General features: G+C 36.8%; 1 protein-coding gene across 8 annotated transcripts in view; it reads right to left on the minus strand.

Annotated features, from left to right (window-relative positions):
• NPAS3 (neuronal PAS domain protein 3) overlaps positions 1-17,491 on the minus strand; it is a 603,379-nt gene that overhangs the window by 47,348 nt on the left and 538,540 nt on the right. For all 8 annotated transcript variants that reach the window (XM_085061917.1, XM_085061915.1, XM_085061916.1 and 5 more), the window contains one exon: positions 10,171-10,289. In XM_085061917.1, coding sequence (XP_084918043.1) covers positions 10,171-10,289 — 119 coding nt within the window. The remainder of the gene's footprint in view (positions 1-10,170; positions 10,290-17,491) is intronic.

Here is a 17,491-nt window from a genome sequence, read left to right on the forward strand (position 1 = left end):
CTGATTATTTTCTGTTAAGCAGGCACAAATTCCTTGGTTCTAAGGAGGTACAGACAAAAATATAGCAGTAACAATTAAAATTTCTTATTTCATACTGGTTAGAGATGCATTAAGGTATATAAGCTTCAGGGTCAGTATAAGCCTTGCTCAGCTTTCTTTAAAAGCACTGGGAGTAATAAAGACTTCCATTTTATCTTCAGTGAAATAATACTGCTGAAATATCACCTCATTTTTGATGTCAGCAGTGATTTCTTTTTACCTTCATGATGTCAAATGGGAATTATTATTATTAGAACGACAGCTTCCTAATGATGCTGTAAAAAGGAGAAACTGAAACTTTCCACTAAACATCGATATTCTGCTTTCTCCACAGGGTAAAGCAGATGGGCTCAACTACACACCATTCTTCAAACAAATCAAGAGGCATGCTCAAACATTTAGAAACAGAAGCAGCTTAAACATCTAGAAACAGAAGCATAATGGCTTACTTTGTTCTATAGTGGAGAATATGCACTCTGAAGAGTAGAGAAAAGGGACATTTACACTATAGCTACTCTCTCTGGGAAACACGCCCTGAAACACTCATAATCAATTTTCTGTTCAAGACAGTAAAAGCAGCAAATCAGTGTCCAGATCACTATCCAGGAGTCATTGCCCCAGTTAAGAGAGGGAACGAAAGCCCTGTGTGATGGCTCCTGTTTGACTGTTGGCTTCATGTATGTCCACACACAGAGGGTGGACATATCTGAAATGCTCTGTGCCTTTTTTTCTCCTGTTTTGCCAAATGAATAAGTTCAAAAGAATGTCGCTTCATATGACACCAAATTATATTAATAAGTTCGGTTTTTGAGTAAATGATGGGCTTGAACCTTATGCAAACATCTATTAATGCAGAAAGTGAATAGCTGATGCAAACCAGTGCTATCTGCAACAGCAAGTGGAGTATTTTGGTTTTCTAATAATTACACTTTGATCAAATATAAAGAGCTACAGTGAATAATGATTCCCTGCCAATTTTACATTTACTTATTAAATGTATTGCTTCAAAAGAGTTAGTAAAGTCTTTAAGGTGGAAACATCTATGGTGGACATGAAAAAATATTAATCAAATTGGAAAAACAAAAGGTCTCTGTGTAAGTTTGATATTTTTCTGATATAAGAACAGAAAAGCTTGAAAGGAGTCAAGCCATCTGCCAGATGAGGAGGTGGATGCAATGAGCCCTGCTCTTCCCCCATAAAAAGGTGGCAGGAACTGTAGCCCCAGGAATCTCCCCTGGGCCAAATCCAAGGAGCAGGAAAATGTATTTTTCTGCTGGTCCGTTGCTTGTTTTCTTTCTGAGGAAAAGGATTTTGGAGTAACTCTTCTACAGTCAGGGGTAAGCCAGTTGAGAGCAGCAGCTAATTTTGTTTGTTTTGTTTGTTTGTTTGTTTTTTGTTTTGGTTTCTTAAAAAAAAACCAACATTGTTTGTTTTTAGTTTTGCTGAAAGTTCTGCCAAACTTCACAGTATCTGGTCTGAGTACTTTTTTCTTCACCATCTCATTTTGTCTATTCAGGGCAACCATCAAAACAAAGGAAGTACCAGCCTGAGAAAATGAAGTGTGATGTGCTGGAACATGGAGATGATTTGACAATATTCATGCGCTAGGAAGAAAGGCTGAGGATGAAGTACAGCATGTAATCACAGTTGGCTCTGACACAAACAGCCATTGTTATCTTTGGCAAGTTGCTTGATATCTTGGTATGTTAGCACTTTCCAGACTCAAAGGAGTGTTGCAAAAGTACATTCATTAATATAAATGACATTATAAGCAACAGGAAGAAGCCAATAAAACATAATGCTTTTCACAGGTAAGAACTGCACATAAAGGTGGAAGTTTTAAAAAAGTGGAAATCAATGTGTGAACCTATTGTCTTTTCTCTACATACTTTTGGCAAAAGCTGTGAACTGCTGCAAGTGGCAGAGATAAAAAAGCTAATAGTGAATGCATTTGCACATCTAAAACAACCTTTAAATTATGAAATGGAGATGGGCCAAAATATCTACTGGCGGCAGTTATGAAACAGTCAATTGAAGCAGAAATGTGGGCAGCAGCATCTCTCTGTCCTAAGGTAAATTCTGGCTTTGTGTGCTCCTTTGAAAGGCATGTTCCCAGTCGTTAACAGTAAACACTGGTGAACATTATTGGAAAACTTAAGAAAACACTTCCAAAGGACCAAAAACCTCTCTTTTTCAGCAGGCATTTCTGCCTGAAGAACAATACCATTATCCCAATATGCAATAAGAGGTATTTTCAGGTTCTCTCTCTGCTGAGGTCTCGTTGCTCTCATCCTACTCACTGATCTCTGCTATTAACACTGCAATGGGTCTCACACTGTGTTATGAGTTCACAAGCCTAGATAATTATTGCTACTTATGAAAGTGTATCAAACATTTTCTGCCTCTGTGACTCAGGAACACTTGTTTTTTGAAAGAATACATGGTTTGGTTTGGAACTGATCTCTGTCCATTTTGAATATTTTATTATGTATCAGAGTAAATTTTGTTCTCATAGTTTTCTCTCACTGTTATATCCACTGACTTTTAAAAAAGGAGGCTTCAGAATTATACTGCCTAAAAACCAGAATCAAAGGCAATTACTGCTACTTCAATGATAGTCTTATCTTTTTATATCCCTTATACTTTGATAACAGAATTTATGAAAATAAAAAATCTCCCAGAAAGCAATCTGTGCTTACTCAATTTTATGTTTTCTTTCCTTCTAGAGCCCAGAATTGATTTCCCTTTTACTCAGTTTGGAGCAAACCACAACTCTGAGGCCATCTGAACATTTAACACAATATTTGAGGAGAAGCACATCCTGATACAGGTGTCAGAAATACTACAGCTGCAGTCATTGTGCAGAATGATCAAATCTTGAATCTTGTAAAGAAGGCTGCTACTAAAAAGGCTTTTTATATAACACTAACTGGTTAATTTCAATAGGGCTACTGCAATACTGAATGCCTAACAGATATTCATTTTTCCAGATGGTAGAACAGTGCTATAAATCCCATTTAAAAGATGCTCAGGCCTGAAAATGTTGGTTTTTTTTTTTTAGAAGTTGGAATTCATAGCTACTGAACACTTGGAAAAAAAAAATTGCTTAATGTATTTAGATGATGAGTGTGAACCAAGCTTTTCCAGACAGCTCTCCTAATAGAATCTCACGGTTCTATATAAAGGCATAAAATGAACCCCAGCCTTCTTAATCCAGTAGCAGACCATTATTTCTTGAACCATATCTTTATATCTACAAGTAGATACTTTATAAGACTCAGATTGGCCCATTAGTATTTTGTTCTTTTTTAAGTCATGCTGCATCTTTACTAGCTAAGAGACTTCCTTTTGACAAAAAGGTCATCGATTTACATGGGTGAATTCTCGATCAGTTCTTTCTCACTGACAAATTACCTTTAAGTCTTCCCAGTGCTGAAAAGTCTGGGGAATGCATGTGCTGACATTTAGAAAACTCTTCACATAATGCTTCCTGATGTTGGTTTCTTATTCCTTCTTCACTCAATTAAAGAGGTGTGGCAGTAACCATGTGATAAAATACTAAATTCTGCAGTTTTCTTTCTTCCTACAGAGAAAGGTCAGGACATCTTTCTGGGACAGAGTAAAATACTTGACAGAAAAGATTTCAATGGGGAAAAATATTAGAAGAGGAGGAAAAAAATGAGGCTAAGTTGTAAAGTGGGATATGTGAATTCCCACATTTGGAGGAAGGAACGAAATCTGTCTCTAACACAGCTCACATCTGAAAAATGTACTAATCAGACTATAAGGCAAAAGCCCCATGCCTTCTCTTTCCTCCTCCATTCTATCCCCCTGAAATGGAAAATGGTTTTCTGTGATGAAAACATATTGGGTCCCTAAAATGATTTTGGAATAGGGGCACCTTGCTTCTGAATTCCAGGTCAATCTTTCACTTGGATGAGAAACAATAATTTCAATTTTGGATTGAACCAAGAGAACAGTATCATGAGGTGAGTGTAATGTAATTTTGTCTAACAGAGTTTTTTACTCTCTTGCCCTCTTGGATTAATGAACCTAAATTCTGCAAAAACTTACAGTTCAAGTACTCAACTAGGATCTGCAATCTTGCCCAACTCCTCAAGTTTTTCTAAAAAATACCCAACCCCAGATTTTGAATAAAGGCAGGAATAGCATGAAAAAGACTCATAATAGAACTGTGACAGGCATAAAATTTCAACAAAAAATTTAGATTTCCATCTTCAAAACTGTCATTCAAAGAATTCTAACTTTATGATTTTAAATATTAAATCTGAGAGTACAGTCTCAGAGAATGTTTAATTTTAAATGAGTTTGTAGAGAGATATTGCACGAAAAAGAAGATGAATTCATGGGGACTATAAGCCTAATTTGTGAAAACACTTTTCTGGAGTTTTAAGTATTATTTAAAATATTTTGATATACAGCAACTGATGTATGATAAATAGTTAACCAAACTTGCACCCTCCATTACTAGACTGCAGAAATAAGATGTGCAAAAACCCATCAAAATTTCTAAATGAAACTTATCAAACCAATTTTTTTTCTATATAGCAATTCACTTATTTTTATGCAGTCTGTCCACTGGAAGGGACAGCCTGAAGGTTTTCTAGGATGTCCTTAACTCTGCTGGTGGGTCTTCAAGAAGTTTGATTGCCAACTTCATGGGAGCTGGAGAGGCAACAGATATTGGTTATACCCAATTCAGAGATTACCACAGTGACAGTAAAAGTACAAGGCAATCTCCTCATGTTTGCTTATCCACCTCTGTAATTGCTTATAATGAGAATGCTATTCCATAGAACAGGAGTATGTATGGATACATACTAACACCTCTGATGAGTTGATGAGCTGGAAACAGCTGGCAGCTTCTGACTCTGATGATGTTTGATGCTTTGACTGCTTCTTGATCCCATTAGTTAAGCTTTGTTCAAGGGAACAGTATCAGGTCATGAAAGTTTGAACAAGCAAAATTCTAGCACAATCTGACAGGCAAGTAAACATGACAAAACAATAATAGGATACTGCAGAGGAGTAGAAAATGTATCACTGGACCCGAACAAAGTAATTTTGAATTAAAATTAGCTTCGACTTATGACTAAGTCAGATGGCAGAAAAACAGAAGGTGGGTTGACTTTTAAGTGGACAGAACTGTGACTCTCAAAGGGAGGAAAACAAATGTAAAAGCAGATACAATGAAGATAAATTCAAAATTGAATACAAAACTTTCACTGATGAAAAAATAAAATTGAAAGAAAAGGAAGATGTGATATGTTTTCAGTGGAGAATAAACAGTAAGTCTCTCCAGCATGTATTTCAGACAACTGCTGTAATACATGGTAATACATTCTGAGTTTTGCAGTGAATGGAAGTATAATTTTTTCTTTTTATTTGTTTTTCATATTTTTTATCAGTTGAATCAATTTTATTTCACTGTTTTTAAAGATTTTAAAGTTATTAACTGAAAAATTAATAACTCTCTAATACTGTATGTAGACTCTTTTCCTACCAGCCTCTGAGTCTAAGAGCATTAAGAATGGGAAATTCTAATTCAAGGAGAGTGCTGGAGAACAGTGAAAAAGAAAGAGAGAGGGAGGATTAATCATGTAATCACTTTTCCACTTACACTTTTAAGGTAACGTAATTCATGGAAAAAGGCCATTACCTCCATCTTTATATGTAATTCAGAACTAGCCATATCAGTTCAGGAGGGGACTATAAACAGGGTTCATCTCATGTCCAAATTGCCTAAAGCAGGGTTTCTTTGAGGCATACATATGTGTCAACTTATCAGTCTGATTTCTGTTTCAACATTTCTTTTGATAGAATATTAGTTTTGACTAGATCAGCCTGAATGATGAATCAATTTAATTTGTGGACTGTGGCTAGCACAGGTTTTTCCCATGAGAAGTTTTCTTGTGTTTTGTAAATAAAGATAAAGTTTGGATGTTTTTGGAACAGTGTCCCAGAACTTGGGCAGTGCAGGCCTGGCCAATCAGGCCTGGGGGAAGGCTTCTGACTGACCAATCTGGGTGACTTTTGAGAACTCTATATATGTGATGAAATCAAAACAATAAAGGTCATTCCTTCTTGCCACTGAGAACTGATGCATTCATTACTCTGCTAGCTGCTCAACAGCGACAGTGGACTGTTTTCACTTTTATGGGATTTTCCTAAGGCAGGGACCACTCAATTCTGAAAATTGACTAAGCACCTTGAGGACCACCTCAATCATTTGCTGTCTACAGGAAACCTTCACCAGCAGTCCTCAAAGCAAGGAAAAATAGTGATGTGGTTCTGAGCTCAGCAAGAGTTTGGATCAAGACACAACTGTTTCACAAAGATGAAAAAATTTTGTCACTGCTGGAGGACTGAATCCACAGGGAGCTGAATCCCTTTGACAGAGCTAAAATCTGACTCATAACACAGAATTCCTAGCACACTGCTCCCAATGAATGGTTCTATGCTCAGTCAGGGGAGTTACCTCTGAATCCGCTTACAAGAGCTCAAGTGAAGGTGTTAGCCAAGAGCCCTTGCACTTTACAGATGGAAAATTCAGTGCTCTGTTGTGTTCTGAAGGTGTGAGACAGAGGCTCTTTAGTCAGCCTGCTCCACCAGGATTTCCTGCAGGAACTCTGCTGCACATGATCCCAGCTGGCACAGGGTTTCCTAAGTGCTGGAGCACATCCAGGAACCTCTGATGCAGAACTTAGCCAGCTTTTCCCATGATCTTTGTTAATATAATGCAACAGTTCTTCCCTGTTCATAATTTCTTATAGATGTACACCCACAAAGCTCATGGATCTTTCTTAATTTTGATGAAATACATACCTTAATGAATTAAAGATACCTTAAGTTTGTTCTAGTGCTAGACTTTTAGAAATCAATGTCTAAGATTCCAAAAAGTGACATTCACTATAGCAGTTGAGTTTTATTATGCTTGTCTGATACACCAACTGAAAACAATGTTGAAACAAAGCAGTTCTTAAAACTCAATTAAAAGGATATTGACTTGATCCAACTTTTCTAAAATGAATGAACTATTTTTCTGGGGCTTGCTGTGGCTGTGGATAATGACCCTTCCATAGAACACAGAGTGCCAATAACCATGCTTTTCAAAACCTGTCAGAGTGCAATTCTTATTGCTGGATACAGCTGAATTCAGCCAAATACTGCCAGTTACAAAATCCTTAAGAACATCAAAATCAGAAGAACTGCACATCTATTTTTACACCTGCCTAGGGCTTGGACACTGTTTGTGCTATTTTACTCAAGCTGACTTGCCTCACGAAAAAATTTGGAAAAGAAGAAATGTTTTATTTATGGACAGTTTTGTTGACTGTCATACTTTTTATCCGTTAATTGTCTTCAGGAAAAACTGGCTAAAAACTGATATTTGATCTTTCAAAACTAATTTTGCTGTACTTATGACATCTCATCTATGGTTTTAAGTGTTTCTATGAGGCATTAGCAGTTCTAAGAGAAATTTATTTGTATTTATAGGATAGACATTCCCATGTTTTTTGAGTCAAGCGTCTACTGTGAATTTCAAAAACTGTACTGTAATAAGTAAAAACCCCACTTTGTGAAGTTAGCCAATATGTCCTATTCTGATGTTGGACTAAGATTAGATTGTCAGGACAGAGAATGATAGAGTAATTCATATGTCTTCCTTTTGTTCTTACCTAAATCTGGCAAAAAATGTGAGACTACAAAATCCACAGACAAATTCCCTATGCCTACCCATTATTATTGCAACAAAAATATCCACCAAAGTGTGGCTAGCACAGGCTTTTCCCATGAGAATTCTTCTTGTGTTTTATAAATAAAGATAAAGTTTGGATGTTATTGGAACAGTGTCCCAGAACTTGGATGGTGCAGGCCTGGCCAATCAGGCCTGGGGGAAGGCTTCTGACTGACCAATCTGGGTGACTTTTGAAAACTGTAAATATATATGATGAAATCAAAACAATAAAGGTCATTCCTTCTTGCCACTGAGAACTGGTGCTTTCTTTACTCTGCTAGCTGCTCAACAGCGACACCAAAGCAAGTTCTCTATCAATCCAACTTTGGCTAGCCTGGGTGGATCATGCCTAATAATGAGAATTAGTTCAACTTCATCGACCTGAAAAAGCAGTGTTGTGCCATTCACACTCTGGGGCAAAGTGAGAGACCTGTTGAGAGATGGGCCCATGTGGTGGACCTCATGAAGTTCAACAAGGACAACTGCAAGGTCCCTGGGCCAGGGCAATCACAAGCACAAGTTCAGGCTGGGCAGATAATGGATTGAGAGCAGCCCTGAGGAGGAGGACTTTGGGATGCTGGGGGATGAGAGGCTGGACATGACCTGGCAAGGTGCACTCACAGCCGAGAGAGCCAATGGTGTCCTGGGCTGCATCAAAAGAAGTGTGGCCAGCAGGGCAGGGGAGGTGACTCTACTCCTCTACACCACTCTGGTGAGATCTTCATCCAGCTCTGGGGTCCAGCACAGGAACAGCATTGACCAGAATAGGGCCATGAAGACGTTTAGAAGTACGGAATATCTTTCCTATGAGGTTGGCAGAAAGGCTGAAGGAATTGGGGTTGTACAGCCTGAAGAAGGGAAGGCCTCAGGGCGAACTTATAGCAGTCTTCCAGTACCTAAAGGGGGACTACAAAAATGCTGCAGAGGGACTTTTTACAAGTGTATGTAGTGATAGGACAAGTGGGAATGACTTCAAACTGAAAGGCAGTAAGTAGGTTTAGACTAGATATGAGGAGGAAATTCTTTACTGTGAGGGAGATGAGACACTGGAACAGATTATCCAGAAAAGTGGTGCATGTTCCATCCCTGGAATTGTTCAGGGCTGGGTTGGTGGGGCTGTGAACAACGTGGTCTAGTGGAAAGTGACCCTGCTCATGCCAGGGAGGTTGGAACTAGGTGACCTTTAAGATTCCTTCCAACCCAAACTATTCTATGTGTCCATGATCTGCCAAATCATTCAGTCATTCATTCATTGACCTTCTTCCTCCTAAGACAGTCATTCTTTCAGGTGTTGACAATTAAACAAGATACAGATCAAAACTTGCGGTGCCTTAAGAAACCACTGCTTCAGACTTAAAACTTCTACTTGCAACTATTTTAATAATTTTGACTCAGAAACCATCCAAGAGAAGGACTCCCAGTCATTTGCTTGCAAACAAGACATTTTTACTTCTCGGGTAGCTACCACAATGCTATATTCGCAGAGAATTTTTTTGGAAAAGTGAGTTGGGGAATTTTACTTTGAAGCTTCTCTAAATCTTTCTCTGAAAACTGAAACAAAATGGTTGTGAAAGTTTTTAAATGAGCATTGACAAGCAACTTCTTTAAATACCCACACATTCTCAGACTTACTTTCTTGCACCACTCTTTTATCTTGTATAAAACTTAATGGATGACATATTTCATTCCGCAAGTTGACAATGTTAAAAATGTGCTATTCCTTCTAGTTTTAGTATACTGCAAAGCCACTGATAGCTACAGGCACTATGAGCGATATATGACTGAAGAAAAATGAGATTACTGCTGATAAAGAACAAGAGACTTTCATATCTTAAAAGAGTCTGAAATCCAGCAAATATGATCCCCAGCAGCAGATGCCCCTCAGACAGACAATGAAAGAAAAATGGTGGAAAAGTACTCATTGTGGCTTGTTGTTTCCTACAGCTGGAATGGCAGCGAAATGAAACAGCATACTGTCTGCATTAAGAAATCCTACCTCTCTGGGAAAAACATAACCGAAAGATGACTAACAGTCTAACAAAATGAGCAGTGATTTTCCACTATGGGAGAAGTAGTGTCACTCTGACTCACCTTCTTTGGTAAAAGATTCCTTTACTTTGGAAGTGTTGCTCTTTTGAAGGCTATCATGCTGTTATCATCAACGTTTGTCATAATAATGATCAATTTAAATGGAGGTGTAGTACCAAAGCCAAACCTTGGGCTGGAAATACGTATTAATGATTCTTTAACAAAAGGAAAGAGACATATGCAAATGTGCAATAGCTCCTTTCTCTGCCTATTAAGGCATTCCTGGAACATGAATGAACATAATTTCAAGATGTCAATATCTCATGCTACAGTGCAACCCTTACCTTGTATCCTGATGATTTGATGTGCACTCCTCGCTTGGTCAGTGTAGATTTCATTCGGATGAAAAAAGAGCGCTCTAGAGTGTTGTCAGTGGTTAGTAAACTGGGGTTTGTAGATTCCACTAGGGAATAGAAAAAATACATATACATATAATTTAGATTTTATACATCCCCTCTAAGCTATTTTTCAGGTGCAATCCTTGAACTCACTAAAAATAAATGACTGATAGATGCTAAGAGTGTTGTAATCAATTTACCTCATTTAGAAAATGTTTATTTAGCAAAAAAAATTTCAAAAATATACATATGCTCAGTATGTCTCATTTTCAAGTTATTTTTCCCATAGAATTTTTAACAGAGATTTGTCTCATTAACTCTTTCTTGCACAATTTAGTTATGACTGGAGTTGGAGGGTATGTCACTAGAGTGTATGACATTGTTTTCAAAACTGTTCTTCAGTATTTTGTGAAAGGCAAAGTCTCACTGAGGTAGCAATCCTCTCCTGAAATAGGCTGCAAATTCTGCAGATTTTTATTCCCTAGCAATGATACCTAGGGTGAGTCACTGCTGGATTTTTGGCCTTGGTTTCCACATTACTGATGGGAAATTATGGCTTTTATTATCAATAAAGTATTAAACAGCCTGCAAAAATTCTCAAGTAAATAACACATATTATTGTCGTCATTATCATCAATTATTGGTGATTAATTATTCATTAGTGAAATATCTTTTTAGTCCAACTGAAGGAATATTTCTTGCTCACAACTAAGTATAGCTCTCACCCGTTCTTCTCACTCCCTAAACTGCAACCACTTAAAATACTTAAAACTCTTAGTATAAACCATGATAAAATTTCTTCAGCACTGAGGTATTCTTTATACAATCTTTATGATTGCTATTTTTAAGCCTTGATAAACAACTTATCCCAAAAATACTGTTAATGGGAAAATTCTGGAGCAGCTTACAATAAGCAAGCATTATTTGAGATAAATTTCAGTGAGGAATTAACAGGGAATAGAAAAATATTTTTAAATGATACTGCTATTGTTTTGGAGAACCATACAAAGTACTAGTAGAAAGTGTTTAAGTATTTAAAAAGCATTGGTTATGCATTCAACAGAAATGCAAAATCTTGTTTGTGAGCTAAGGATTATATTGAATTGTCCTTGATTTAATGTGGTCAACTTGTCTTTTGTTTGTGACATTTCAGCTCTATTGTGATAACTGACAATAATGCCCCTTTCTTTAGTGTATCTCTTAAGATTTTTTTGTTTTAGAGAGCATGAATTCGATGTCATTTTAAATGTACAGCTCTTTATCACTCGAGGGAAAAGCAGAGCCATGTTATATTTAGTACTTTCATTTCTTCTGATTAAATATGAATTACTATGAAATTTTTCTCATCATCTAACACACCATAATACGCCAACAGCTTTTTAATACACTATATAAGCACAAACTTCTGCTCTAAGAGTTTAATTTGCCCCTCTAATCCAATCACATCAACCTTATTTCTCTTATCAGAGATTCCCATTTTGAATTAAATGAGCTCATTAGTTTTAATCAAAAGCAGAGAGATCAAAACTTAAACGTAAATGCTTTAGATCAGAACTGTCAGTCAGCCGTGCAGTTCTATTTTACTAAAACACAAGATCAGAGACCCTTAGAACCAATTTTTTCTCGTAAGGGATGCCAAGAGCTTGAAGATGCTATATCCTTTTTTTTTTTGCTCCCAAGGACAGATTATACATTTAAGGTTAGACTTAATTTAGAGTATTTTTTTTCATCCTGGTGGAAATGGGAAAGTATGCCATTCTGCTGTTGTCTCTTTCACATTTATTGGTGTGGGTCCTTGGAGACCTGAACAAATGTGAAGTCATCACAATCCATGCAACAAACCTGTCCTCAAAAAAATCATCTCTGTTCAGCAATATCACATAAGAAATAAAACTCTGGAAAGAAAGATATGTTGCAGGGTATGGGACCTGAAGAGAAACCCTGAAACCACAGCCAAAGTCACCCAGATAGCAGCAGTACTGGCAAGATGAGGGTCATAGTTAATTATTATTTTTATTGTACATTACAGTGCAGTAGTTAAAGACTACATTAAGGAACCACAGCATGGGTGCTTCCTGCTGTGTGAAGAAATGCTAAAATCAGTTTAACAAGTGTAGTTGTTGTAGTCCAGCACATTATGCTCTAGCACAGGCAGTAAGTAGAGTATGTCCTCCTGTGTTCTAACGGTAATTACCTAAATATACAGAAGTAATGTTAATAAAACACACAATACCTTATGCTCAAAAAAAGATCATGCTCTAATATCTATGTACCATTCCCATACAATTGAAATTAAAATTTCTGTTTCATACACAGTTTAATTAAAGAAATGATAACACCTGACATATAGTAAGGTATACTTGGCATTGACATTTTTGGGCTCATTTAATCATATATCAAAAGCTTAATATCGTTTTGCTGCTATTATACTATGTACAAACCTATATATCTCTGTAAGTGAATGTTATAAAATGCACATAATTTCTCCAACAGACTGGAACAGTGTCTGTCATATAAATATGTATTCTGAAGTGTTTTATTTTCTTTAACAAAAAGTACCTAAGAGGATATGCGTGAGATGGGATTAGTTACGTAAAAGTCCAGAACAGCTTATGAACAGCATTTTGAACTTCTCTCAAGAGTGAACCATTAGGGCTGATAGTGCAAATCTGCATTCAGAGTTGCACCCACCCACGGTAGATACTGTAACAATGTTAATGGTGATTATGCATGCAGGATTTTAAAAACAGGATGTGTATGTACAGAACACATCCATTGATGTCAGTGAGATTTGCACAGGATATATGGAATATAGTCCATTATGTGTTATCAGGAGCTGGTTTTAAATGCCTATCACTGGAATGTTTTTCAATTTTTTTTCAATTCTGTCAAAGGAGTCTTGCAATCTGAGGAATATCACAATGAATCTCTAGCAATTGTTCCTGATTTTTTAAAAAATTTGTCATCTAAAACCTTAAAAAAAAGCCTGAAATAAACAAGGTCCACTTGGCTTGATACTGTAGAAAGTAAAGACGTCTTTTACACTGAAAAATAGGGCCTTTGGCTTGAGTTTACTGAGTTGAGTTATAAACTTCTGAAACTGTGAGTTTAGAATGCTAATTATGTGATAAAAGTCAATGCTTACTGCATGTGAATGAAAGTATTTTACACTGTCAGGCTTAGAAGTATAAAAAGTAAGTCTGGGTTGTCTTTGCCAAGCAGGTAATTGTGTATCTGTTGGGAAAGCGCTTCCCTTTGTGTGCCCTTAAATATCTTCAGCAGATACTACCAAAGGAATAAACATCTTCTCTTTCCACTCCCAAAGCTGATAATGCAGGATGAGATTTCTAGACACAAGGAATGCATTTTCCATTTCAAAGCGAACAAAGCTGCTATCCAGTATAGCCATATGAAAGTGTCACAAATGTTAAAAAGGTTAAGCAAGAGCCACAAAGGCAAATGGGAAGACAGCTTGAAATATCAGTAAATTCTCAAAACTATTTTGTTATCTTCTTAACTTACTGAGATTAGCTTAGTTGGTCAGAGCATGGTGCTAGTAACGCCAAGGTTGTGAGTTTGATCCCTATATGGGCCATTCACTAATGAGCTGGTCGTGATGGTCCTTGTGGGTCTCTTCCAATTCAGAATATTCTGTGATTCTGTGAACTTCTGTGATTCTAAGCATTTCTTTGTGAACAAACCCTCTATCTCTAATCCTTCCATAGGCTCTGCCTTGGGAATAATCTTGGGCCCAGACCCCACAAACCAGTCATGCACTATTTAACTTCTCATGCTGGAAGAGCTCCTCTGATGGGACATAAACATGCCCACAGCTGTTTGCAGGACTGAGGTCCATGGCTGTAATCCTGCAGGGATCTGTAGGGGTACTGTACACCTGTGTGCAGTCTGACTACCTCAGTGCTATAGAGCAAAACAATGTAAATCAAGGCAAATAATTGCTCTTACACAGCAGTAGCACAAGTACTATCCCTATGACCGATTCATATGCACATTCAAATTCAGATAAAAAACTTGTCCCCCAGGAAAAAAAGAAGTTCCAAATTTGATTTACGTCTTAAAAACCAAAAAAGCTGTCAGAGTAGGCTGAATAATGTTCATCGGCTTCTGGGTTTTTTTCCTTGACATACATTAAAACTAATTGAGAGGAGAAAAATGTATTTCTGCATGCCAAACAGAGAAAAGATAGGCTTCTCATTCTTAGGAAGACAGGAAGCTATAGAGGAAAACCAAACACCAGCAAGGAGTTTGAGAAAGTTGGTAGAAAAAAAACCCTTATGGTTCAGCATACAGGATTTTCTGGATTTTGCAGCATTTCAGGAGGCTTTCACCTAGCTTTCATCTCACTTCCTCGAAAACATAGGTCCATACATCTTTAAAGAGACATTCTCAAACACCAACTATACAGCCAGCTCTTAAAAGAGAAATAAGAGAACATATAAAACACTACGAAAAAGGGAGTTCTTTTCCTGGTATCTTCTACACTTGCAAACCTCCTCTTACATTTTCTTAAAGTCTTCTCAACCTTTGCATAGGCAACCGAGAATCATTATGTTTAGACAAATAATTAGGTAATAAAAAATCTACAGTTCTGTTGGACTAGATCCATTTTTAAAAATGTTTCTATTTCTTCTGTGCAGTTTATTGTAACCTGACATGAAAAGAAGACTTTCTAAGAAAATTTAACCTTAGGTACTTAACTGTATTTAATCAGAAAAATTACTCTCAGAAAATCACTATTTGCCAAGATCATTCTCTTTCAGTATCTTATAGATCAAATTTGATAATTTTGTAAATTACAAGATAGATTTTCATGACTACTAGGTAGCCTGAAAAATACAATTCAAAAGTTACAAGTTAAGACAATTTATTTCCAATAAGTGCAAATTAATGCAATTAAAAATTGTATGAATGAATGGTTGCAAGTGAAGTGGGTTCAGGCTGATTGCAGGCTGAACATGGGAAAGTACTGGAGGCTAAAATTTGGTCTAGGAAGCTGATGAAGATTTGTGGACTATTTGGATGAACCATTTAGGCCTATTTATGGACACCAGCAGCCTGCCTAAAGACTAACTAAAGAGCACAGAGCTAGCAAATTCTATAGGTGCTCTCTAGGTCTCAGCAGTGTGCTCAGAATCTTGCAAAACCAAGGACTATGTGAACTCTTCATTTAACATTGTGGGTGGCAGGGGCTCATTCATTCTTCCAAGGCAATACTGTTTCTAAAAGGTGGAATAAAATTTTTGCTGTAAGCTGTCCCAGTTATAAACAGGAACTTGAATTCCTGAATTCATGGTACTTGTAGGTGACTTGGTAAGACTCCCAAAATTTCTGTTTTGTTTACTGAGAAGCTGAAGAAGTTAAGAATTGGACCCCAGACTTTAGGTGACTTAGTTCCAGTCTTTCCTTTACATAGGGGGAGTAACACTGGGATCTGGATAAGGAAGGCATCACTCAAAAGGGGAAGACTCAGGACAGCTTTTTCAAAAGAAATGGAAAGAAGGATGACTTCCTATAAAGAATTTATATCTAGGTAATGTTTTCAGACAAGATAATAAACTGTTCTTTTTTGTCACCCTACCTCCAAGATGAAGACAATTCACTTTTCATGACCTATAAGCCTATCAGAAATTCAAAGGCATATAAACTTTAAATGCTATCAGACTTCTGTTGAAAGCTAGATCTTTTAATGTTTTTTTATTCACTGGATTTTTTCCCCACTCTTATCTCTCCAAATTTTCCAGATCCTATGACTGATGGTATGGCATGGCATCTCAGTTGCACTTTGGTTGTTTTATGTAAAATCCTTAATATTTTGCAAATAATTTGACATTGAAGCCTTACATGTAATATATTTAATTTCCCCCACAATTTTTAAAAGAATATTTAAAATAATATTTACATCTAGAGACATGATTATTTTTATAATCACTGTAATTACTGGGCTATGATCCACATGTAACTGGGCACTCTTTTAAGCTCAGATGTTTGAAACTGGGAGAACAAGAGACTAACTCAGATATATACAAGCTTTTTTAATGTGATAAAAGTACATGTGTTCAGGCAAAACACAAGTCAGTGAAGTAGCAGTGAATTTAGTTACAACAGCCAAAAAAGCGGGAGAACATGTTTAATATCTGATCTGCTTTATACACTGTGGATTTATAAGAACTTGGATATTATACAGAAATCTGTTGACTTGAACTGTTTGGCCACAACATAGTGTAGTTAATATTTTTAATTGGTGTAGTTAGTCCCAACTTTTTATTTGTTGAAAATTGCCTCTAAAGGAAGTAGTGAAAAACCTAGTGCTTAATTACGCAAAGTTTAAAACGACAAACTATTAGAAATGCATTAAGAAGAGCAGTTCCTCCATTTAAGAGATGAATTCTAAGTGATGGAAGGCTTAATTGCCTACACACAAGTCTACAGTGTTCCTGTGAGGTGCCCCACAGTCTCTGAGACATGCACAAGAAGAGCAGTTTTATACAGGACCTCCAGAAGTCCCAAGGCTTTCTGGAGAAGATATATGCCAGATGTGTCTCAAGCAGCACAGGTTCCCTATCTTTGGGAAAGTTAAGCCACTAGAACTTGGTCCCATTTAAGAAAGTGGGAATACTGTAGAAAGACTTGGATCAAGTTCCTGATTATTATTTTAAAATTGCTAACATCCTTTGTGGCCAGCTGTTTAGGGTTTTAATTGCACATAACTACATTCAGTCTGGTGTATGTGGTTATATCAGCCTTTGAAATGTGCTTATACTGTTCCCCAAAATACACCAGACTTAACATTAACCACAGGCAAAAGTAAACCAGAGCTCTCTTAAGAGAACTGAATGCTGTTTTTCCAATGGATAAACCAAATTGTACATGCAATTACTGGCAAAATAAGCTATAGTTTCAAACAAGTACCACACATACACAAACTACACAATTTTAATGTGCAAATTGTATTAATCTGTATTGTTAATGCTTAATTTGCAGATTTTACAAGTACAAACACTGCTACATGCATGCTATAGTCCGGGCACAAAAATGGCTGGATCTGCAGAGAAATAAGCCATGCTTTGAAAAGTTATCCTGTAGTGTTACATATAATGAGCTTACCTTGTTTACTTTTTAATTCAAATATGCCCATGTACTGACTGTACTTACGTAGAAGAAACAAAAGTAAAAACTCATTGGCAGGCATTCCCTAGTATTATCAGAAAAATTTTTGAATGTTCTATGATCCTTGCAGAACCAAAGT

This window comes from Lichenostomus cassidix, chromosome 5, assembly GCF_008360975.1.
Source record: "Lichenostomus cassidix isolate B80296 chromosome 5, HeHo_3.0, whole genome shotgun sequence".
Classification (NCBI taxonomy): domain Eukaryota; kingdom Metazoa; phylum Chordata; class Aves; order Passeriformes; family Meliphagidae; genus Lichenostomus; species Lichenostomus cassidix.